Source organism: Nestor notabilis, unplaced genomic scaffold (assembly GCF_000696875.1).
Source record: "Nestor notabilis isolate BGI_N333 unplaced genomic scaffold, ASM69687v1 scaffold4908, whole genome shotgun sequence".
In the NCBI taxonomy this organism is placed as follows: domain Eukaryota; kingdom Metazoa; phylum Chordata; class Aves; order Psittaciformes; family Psittacidae; genus Nestor; species Nestor notabilis.
In genome coordinates, this window is record NW_009941374.1 from 59461 (window position 1) to 69132 (window position 9672).

The 9672-nt window shown below is 40.1% G+C and overlaps 1 protein-coding gene across 1 annotated transcript in view; it reads left to right on the forward strand.

The window, feature by feature from the left end:
• The window catches only part of EPB41L4A (erythrocyte membrane protein band 4.1 like 4A), a gene marked incomplete at its 5' end in the record, with an annotated part of 63269 nt that extends 55437 nt beyond the window's left edge, over nt 1–7832 (forward strand). The window contains 2 exon segments of the mRNA XM_010020844.1: nt 6890–7009; nt 7685–7832. Of these exon segments, the coding sequence (XP_010019146.1) occupies nt 6890–7009; nt 7685–7832 (268 nt within the window).
• Nucleotides 7833–9672: the final 1840 nt, after the last annotated feature.

Consider the following 9672-nt stretch of genomic DNA (forward strand, 5'->3'; position numbering starts at 1 on the left):
GTTAATTTTAAATGCATACATTTAATGGTACAAATATTTTTATTTTCCATAATGTAAAGTGTGGGCCTAAACCCAAAATGCATACAGCATCAACTTAGGATAGAACAGCAAGAGTTAATATCAAGTGATGCAAGCAAGTTTTGGGGTTTAGATCCTATTTTATTTCAATTCTATTTTTCTCATTGCTGATATGAAAAAGTTATCATAACTGTTATATCATAAAAGTTATCTACAATAACTGATTTATTGTAGAATAAAAATTCCTTTAAACTATGTTGCATTGGAGAATTATTTATGAAAATGTATTTTTAAAAAGCATATAAAATTTCTTCATATCAGTTAAACAGAGCATAAGATAAATGTCACGGGATGAAAGAGGAATTGTTTAAGGCAATTTTTCTAAGAAGCTGTCTGCAAAAGCTGCCATAGTGTCATGTTGCCTCACATGCAGTACTATGAGTGATCAATGATTTTCAGATAGTTGAAAACTCTCAGAAATAATTATTTGCTAGATAGTGCTGCAGAAGTACGCAGTGTAATAGTATTTTAAGCATGACATGCAGTGGTTAGAGATGCTAAAAAAATCATTGTGATGTTCAAATGAGGTGGTATAAAGTATGTCTAAGCCATGAGATTTCTTTGGAGTCTACTTATATTAGAGCACAGTCTTGTGTGGTAATTGGCTAACAATAACCTAGTGTGCATGGAAGATCTGTTTTCTGGGTGATTTCTGAAGTTGAAAGAAATACTGAGTATAGTTTCAGTGATGAGTGCATAAATGGTATCTTGTATCCTTTTCTCTTAGAACACTGTTGCCAGGTTATTTTTCATTGAAATTTCTTGTTCAGGGAGCTCCACAAGCAAGTGAAGAAAATTAGAAACTGACCACAAGAATGTTTTTAAGGGTTTCTTGCAATATAAATATTGAGTTGTAAGAAGGATTAAGTACTGCTTATAATTTTCTGAAGAATAAAAGGGCCTGTACTAACCCTTCCTCACCTCACAGAAAAGTGTTTAAAATTAAAAAGAAGAAAAATAAATCTGTGTGGATTGTTTTTATGTTTTATACGTTTTCAGAAATGTAAGATACATGAAAAATACCAATGTTAAGTGGTTACTTGAAATCAGACCAGCTAAAAAGTCATTATGAGTGTTAAAGTAAACAAGTACTAAATGAACTGGAAGTCTGAAGCTTGTTGCTTGTTATCAGGTGCAGGAAACTTACCAGTCATAATGAATTTCTGCATTTTGTTAGCTGCCAAAGGGGGAATATAATAAGCTGAAGGGGCACAGGCACTGAATAGCTTTTCTGTTGGGAGACGTGAGCCAGGTCTAACAGGGTTAAATGGGACAATATAATGATTGCTGTTACTAAAGTTTTACCTGTTGCATAGATTAATACTAATTTATTTCCCAGTATGATAATCAGATCTCTGGCACAAGCAGACACAAGGTTGTATTGTTTTATTGGAATAAAAGGACTGAATACCCACATTACCGAAAAGAATCTGCTTCTGATTATAGAAGAGTAGAATATATTGTTCACACAATAAAAGATTTCTGTGAACTATTTATCAGAAAAACCCCCCACCCAACTACCAGAGAAAAACTGAAAGGCAGGTGAGAACTTCTGAAGGTACAACACAGGAAAAAGATTAGGGAGAAACTCTTTTCTTGATCTTAATCAGACATTGAGGTTTCACTTCATTGTATGAATGTTTTAACGTAAGCAGATGTTCACATGAAATTTCAGAAGAACCTATGATGTGCATATTTCAATCGTAGAGGAAATGTATTTGCTTTTTTAAATGCTTTGGTCAAAATTTGTGGTGTGGATAAAAATATATTAAACTAGTAGACTCTGTGCTGCAGCATAGTCTTCTGCTTGACTACACTTTGAAGACCCATCTGATTAGAATCACAGAATGATTGAATGGTTGAGAATGGCAGAGTTATCTGGATGTCATCTTACGGAAGCACGGCCGCCCAGAGCCAGTTGCCCAGGACCATTCCCAGATGGCTGTGAATTATCTTCAAGGAGGGAGACTTCACCACATCTCTGAGCAACCTGTGCTGGTGCTTGGTAACACACACAGTGAAAAAGTGTTTCATGATGTTCAGAGGAAACCTCCTGTGTTTCAGAGTGTGTGCATTGCCTCTTGTCCTGCCAGTGGGCACCACTGAAGAATGCCTGGCTCTGTGCCCTTTGCACCTTCCCTGCAGGATCCTACCTGATCCTCCTCTTCTCTAGGCTGAACAGTTCCAGCTCTCTTGACCTTCCTCCTAGAAGAGGTGCTCCAGTCCCTTCATCATCTTGGTGGGCCTTTACTGGACTCTCCCCATTGTGTCCCTGTCTGTCTTATTCTGAGAAAACAGCGCCAGACCTGGCACTCCAGATTTCCCCTCACCAGTCTGAGTAGGAACTGAAAGATCATCTCCCTGGATCTTCTGGCAATAATTTGCCTAATGCTTCTCAGGATACCAAACACCTTCTTTGGTGGTCCTTTACTGGACTCTCCCCATTGTGTCCCTGTCTGTCTTATTCTGAGAAAACAGCGCCAGACCTGGCACTCCAGATTTCCCCTCACCAGTCTGAGTAGGAACTGAAAGATCATCTCCCTGGATCTTCTGGCAATAATTTGCCTAATGCTTCTCAGGATACCAGACACCTTCTTTGCAGCAAGGGCACATTGCTGGCCCGTGTTCAACTGGACTCTCCCCATTGTGTCCCTGTCTGTCTTATTCTGAGAAAACAGCGCCAGACCTGGCACTCCAGATTTCCCCTCACCAGTCTGAGTAGGAACTGAAAGATCATCTCCCTGGATCTTCTGGCAATAATTTGCCTAATGCTTCTCAGGATACCAGACACCTTCTTTGCAGCAAGGGCACATTGCTGGCCCGTGTTCAACTTGGTGTCTCCTGGGATGGCGCAGGTCCTGTTCGGCCAATCTGCTTGTTAGCTAGGCAGCCCCCAGTGCGTCCTGGTGCCTGGGACTGTTCTTCCCCTGAGCTGTAGGACTTTGCACTTCCCCTTGTTGAACTGCATGTGGCTCCTCTGAACCCATTTCTCCAGGTCCCCCTGGATGGCAGCACAACCCTCTGGTGTATCAGCCCCTCCTCCCAGTTTGGTGTCCTTTTGCTAAGGGTGTGCTCTGCCCATTATTCAGATTATTAATGAAGATGTTCAACAGGACTGGACCCAGTATTGACCCCCGGGGTGCACCCCTAGTTACTGGCTCCAACCAGACTGTGTGCTGCTGATCACGTCTGAATCTGGCTGTTCAGCCAGTTTTCAGTGCACCTCACTGTTTCTTCATCTGGCCCTTACTCAGCAGCTTCACTATGAGGATCTTGTGGAGAGACAGATCAGAAGCCTTCCCGAAGTCTAGGTAGACAATATCCACTGATCTTCCATAATCTACCAAGCCAGTCATTTTGTTGTAGAAGTTTTTCAAGCTAGTAAATATGTGCTTGCTATTCCTGGTTACTTTCTTGGCCTTCATGTGCCTGGAAAGGGTTTCCAGGATTTCTGGAGATCAAGGTGAGGCTGACCAGCTTGTAATTCTCTGGCTGCTCCTTCTTGCTGTCTTTGAAGACAAGAGTGACTTTTGCTTTCCCCTAGTCTTTGGGCACCTCTGTCAATCACCATGATTCTTTAGAGATCATTGAGAGAGGCCTTGCAATGAAGTCAACCAGCTGGCCCACTAACTTACAGATGCCCAGTTTGCTTAAGTCTTCCTTGACCTGATCCTCTTCCACCAAGGCTGCATCTTCCTTTCTGGAGACTTTCCTAATGGTCTCTGGGACCTGAGATAACTGAAGGTTGGTCTTGCTAGTGGGCCCTGTCCTTGCTTTTGTCACCTGTCTGTTTATAGAAGCCCTGTTTGTTGCCTTTGACATTCCTGGCTAGATTCAATTCCATTTGGGCTTTAGCTTTCCTAACCTTGTCCCTGGATGCTCAGACAATGTTTTGGTGTTCAACACACATGACCTGTCTTGCTTCCACATTCTGCATGTTTCCTTTTTGTGTTTGAGTTTTGCTCCTTGTTCACCTTTTTGCCTGATGTTGTACTTGCTGGGATGGACTTCTCTTGAGCCTGGAGGAGGTGATCCTTAAATATTAACCAGCCTTCGTGGGCTCCTTTTCACTCCAGCGCCTGATTCCATTGGACTTTTCCAAGCAGAGTTTTGAAGAGGCCACAGCCTGCTCTCCTGAAGTCTGTGGTTATAACTTGTTTTTTGCCCTCCCCTCCACCTCTCAGGGTCCTGAATTCCAACATCGGAATTCCAGCCAAGGCAGCCTTCGACCCTCACATCCCCAACGAGCCCCTCATTGTTGTACTTTGTACCTAAATGATAACTTTACACTCAGTTATTTTGAATGAGGTTTCAAGAATCAAGTCTTAAGAGAATTTATCATCGTATAGACGTAGCTTGCTATCATATGACCTGAAATGGGGACAAACCATCTCTAAGTCAACTAATGAGTGATGATAGTCTTATGACTTAACATTTTACCATGAGGTCTTCTTGCAAATAATGCCTTTAACTATCTTTAAATAGAAATGTAGGGTTTTAGTTAAATTTCTTTCTGGATTTTTTGGGTTTTGGTTTTTTTTTCCCCCTTTTGGTTGTTTTTTTTTTCTTATTTTATTTGATCATTGCATCTAAATAGTGTGGTTTATGCAGATACTGTGTTACCTTGGTCATCCTTATATTGTTAAATGTGAGCACAGTACCTTTCTTTTCAGCTGCAAAATAATTGCTCTGGTTTTTTATATCTCCATCTAGTAGAGTTCTGTTGTGGTACAATGGTACTTTGAGTGTGATGATGCTGCTTGTTTTAATAGGTGCCATGCTGCTCTATGTGTTTAGATTTCTGGTATTTTGCTCAAACTAAAATAAATAACAGTGATAAATACTGTTGTATGTTACAACAAGTAAGAGAAAGGAGGCAGAGTAGAAGTACGAAGTACTTGGGGGTAATGAATGTATTGCTGAGGACTGCGTTTGCCATGCAGCAGTGGATGCTAATCAACTAGGATGGACTGGAGCAGCAATGATGTGTTTACCCTCTTAATGAAAGGTCATTTGTGGTGAGCATGGAAGTGTGTCTTCAGACCCAGAGGTGCAGGATTTCATGCGCTCTGTGCTGGAGTACAGACCTTGTGCTCTGCTACATTGCCTGGGTTTCCTGAGAAGAATGAGTAGCTTTTGGTTATTTCATGGTAAGAATCTGAATGCCTCCTTCAGAGCACAGCTGTCTGCTTAACCAGTTGTTATTTGGGAGAGAAGGGGCAAGTTTATGGCAGGTAGGCGTACTCACCACCTGCAGCAGCAGCGCTGGTCTGGCAGCTGCACGTCTTCTTTCTGTGCAAGTCACTGCTGTATGTGGAAGGCAGCTGTTTGTGTTTATTCCATGTGGGATGCTTGCTGTCTCTCCACAAATTGGATTACTTGGGATGAAAATCACAATTGATTACTTGTTGCTATGTGAATTCTTCTACTAAATCCTTAGATGGAAGTTTATGTTAATCCCTTTCACCAGATTGCAGGTTTAAAAAGACTTGCTTAGAAATCAAAACCTCATGTTGCAGCCTTCTCCAGTTGCTTGGTACCATTTGTTAGAGTTGTAGCCATTTACAGTAGTTGGGGATGCAGCTCAAAATTCATTCTGCTTGTGAGAGAAGATCTTATTAAATGAAAAGCAGCTGTACATGTAGCCAGTTTAGCCTGGTACAATTCAAAACTCAAGGAGAAATGTACATCTGTAGGGAAGAGCAACCACATCATGCTTTACATTTCCTATCAGTCATGTCTCCTATGTAATCCCTTTATCTCTTTTGGCTTGTTTGTTTGTTTTACCTGTCAGTCTTCCCATTTTTGTTAAGCTACTCTAGCTTGTTCAGGATGCCAATCATACCATCCTATCAGAGCACCTGCATGTGGAGTGATATTTTCCAGGGTGGTTTCTCAATCTCTGCTGAAGTTCAAATTCACTGCTATGACCAAGCATATCCATTTGACCAACTTAACACTTTATCACACTACTCATATCTGCAGCCTCAAAACTGTGGAGCGTCTGTATAACTTTGAATGGCCAAATGCTGGCATACCAGTTGACCTGGCTGGTTGTATCACTAAGAGTTACTTCAGCCTGCTAACAAACATGCTGAATTTATGGGATTTTGACATTTGGTTTAATCTGTACTACATTCCAATAGTGGATTCACGGATTAAAGAAAAGAAAAAAAAAATAAAAATAAAAATAATATCATGTAGTTTAGAAGCACACAAGCAAAGCTAGGGGTCTGAGTCATAGTGGTACAGTGCAGAAGGGGAGGCAGGAGGCTTATATATGTCTGGGGCAGGCAAGGAGATATGCGTGCATCCTGGGCTTTGATGCAAATCAGGGTGAAGGGAATGCTTTCTCTGAGTAGGAACTTGCCAGGGGCATCCCTGGGGAATTTTACCTGGATCCTAGGAAGGTACGTGCTGCAACAAAATATTTTGAAAAGGTGTAGCAGTATCAGAAGAGCTTTGTATTGTGATGTGGGGCTTACACTTGCTGTGGATGAGGTGTGCTGGAATGTATAATCAGGAAAAAAATTCTAGATATTGGCTTGGGCTGGGAAGACAATGCAAGTTGTGGTCCTGTTCTTAAAGGCCTGCATAATTTCATTTTTGGTTTGTGCTGTTTATAAATAACAAATCAGTGAGTATTCTTTGATACAAGTTCTTACATTTTAGTTTTGTTTGGGAACACCAGTTAAAATTTAGCTAGGTGAAGTTAAAATATTGCACTTCAGGAGCTGGGGTGAAAAATCCCCATTGCTTATCAGAGACCTCAGACTACCCTCCTGGTAACCTCCTGGACCTTTCTTTGTAGATTACGGCAAGAGAATGACATGGTTGACTCAGCTCCTCAGTGGGAAGCTGTGTTACGGCGACAAAAGGAGAAAAACCAGGCAGACCCAAACTACCGGCGATCCAGGCACAGATCTCGATCGTACGTAACCCTTGCCCTCTTTGATGTGAAAATTAAGGCTGCTGTGACATGTTAAAAAGCAGGAGGAGTATCTCCAGTGTGGTGGTGGCTCTTAGACACTGAGGAACAGAGACTTTCAGTTGGCATGTTCTCACATTAGCCAGTTTGTCTTTGTGGTCACTCTCTGTTTAGCGATTTGAATTTCAGGGCAAGAAGAGATAATGCAGGAAGAGCTTTGTCACAGAGCTGGTCAGGAACTCTCTCCATCACCTTTGATGGAGTCCTGGATGGTTTTCTGTAATGAGGACAACGATTCCCCTCCTCTAGGCAGCAAGTCTGTGAAAACACTGAGATTTTGTGATAGGTTCAGGCATTTTTGTGAAATGCATACACACTTTGTTTACTCATATAATGTCTGCAGTATTCTTCCAGATGAGACCAGCTACTGATGTCTCCATGTCAAATTACCATTGGCAAGCAGCAGTCAGTGATGACTGCATTCCGATGTTGGGATTTCTGTGATGGAAAGTTCTATTCCTGTTGACAGTGCTTTTGACATGGTGAAATTGTCAGCTTCTAAAATTAATTTTCTCAAACTAATGAAAATGCTGGTTTCTTCTAATCTATTTTTCTTCTAATGACATGTTTCTGGGGTATCCTGTTCTTTATCATTTTATATCTTTTATTTGTGTCCAGCCTAATTTGCCATCCAAGCAACCATCCAGAGCAGCGCCAGCATCAGTGTGCCTGGCAAGCAGAGCAGGACAGGGCAGGTGGTGTTGAAGAGTGCCAGGAAAGAAGCTATGAGGCAGTGGGAGAGATGGCAAGAGGGAGCAGCCTTTGAAGCTCCTTCCACTCTTGCTGCCTGGCTGACAGCCCTGGTGCTGATAGGGTAATGTGTGACCAGTGTAATGCACTTAGCATAGGTACTTCCCATTAATAACTTTTTCAAATTTACCTTTCATGTCAAGATTTACCAAGAGAAACTGTATAGTGCCTTAAATGATTATTTCATTCCTACTGATTGAAACTGTCATCGTACTGAAGTTTCTAGTATTAAAATCTGCTTGACTTCTGGTTTTAGTTGTCTGAGTTGCTAGAACTCATTTCTGTCTCCAATTTCATAGTGTACAGTTTTCATTCTTTTATGAGAAATAGAATTTGCCATTAAAATTCCAAATGTTGGAATTTCTTCTTAAACTGGCTTTGTACAGACTTGTTCACTTCTAGCTGCACAAAATGCAAATGATATATTACAAAAAATCAGGAATATTAAAGCTCCCTTGTATGGAATCCACAGAAAATATAGCTGATTAAGTTAAATTTACTTTTTTTTTTTTTACTGTATACAAAAAGTGCTATAAGCTAGAAAATTTACTCAGTAATAGACTAAATTTATACCCATAAACCAAGTAAATTTCATTACTTAGACAGCATGGGCTCCCTCTTGTGGCTAAGATAACTTGTGAAATGGCTTTTGTTTTCCAGCATGGTGATATTCAGAGTTATTTTTTTATTCAAGCTACTATTAGGAAAAACATAAATGTGTAGCATTGAGAAAGAGAGACCATAGAAGAAGCAAAGAAGTGAAATCCTGAAGATTTTGGATAGCTTCTCATTTCTTTTCCATATTATTTTAGCAATGAGTATATTCCTTCTTTTTGTATCTCTTCAGTTTAAAAAAAACCAAAACCAAAACAATGAAATAAGCCCAAACTTCCCAAGTATGGCACATATCCTTAATATGTGCAAGCATGAACTAAAAAAAGCAAAATGAGAATTCCTTTCAAAGTGCTTTAAAAAACTTTAGTAAAAGGCATTTAACTGTTAACTTGCAGTAGGTTATATTTAATTTAATTCATTTATTTGATTTATTTAATTCAGTTTGGCTCAGCTGTTTGCTTGCATGACTGGATGCAGGTTGGAGGAAAGGGAAATATGATTCCCTAGGGTGTAGGGTATGGTTGGTTTTGCTTTTAAATCGGGTCTCGTGGTCATTTCAATTTGCACATTTAACGATTGACATAAACCCTTTGTTTTAATACAGATAAGTCTTTCACATTAAGTTCCTTACTGCAGTCAGCTTAACTAGATGTTCTGTTTGGCTGTTTGCTACTGTACCTGGCACAGTGCATTTCATTTGTTTGATACTGAGTAATATTAATCAGTGGTGCTGGGGAGGTGGTGTCTCATTGGTCTCAGGAATAAAAATATTTGACCAGAATTTGACCTTCCTTTCTCCTAAAGGAATCAGCAAATTGACAGAGCTCTTATTTCTAGTTCTACAGGGTTTATTTTCAAGAATTCATGTAAAACATCTGTGTAGCCAAAGGGTTTTTTTTTAATTAAGATGGATAGCTATTAAAATTCCATGGCTATTTAAATTTTAACATTCATGACTCAAACTGAAATATTAATAAGAGTGCAGACGCAGACACAAAAAATAATGTAGACCTTATTTATGTGTAGAGTTGTTTGAGCATGTAATAAAAACAAAAAAAATCCTGGAGACTCATCACTTACTGGAAATTCCCACAAGGTTTCTTTGCATTAGAGAATCTGGTGAGAGTGTAAGTTGTCCAGAAGCTACTGATCCAGATGCTGCAATAGGACCATCTGAGTATACATTATATGTCAAAACTGTGAATTCTAAAACAATTTACAGTAAAAAGACAAAAACAAAG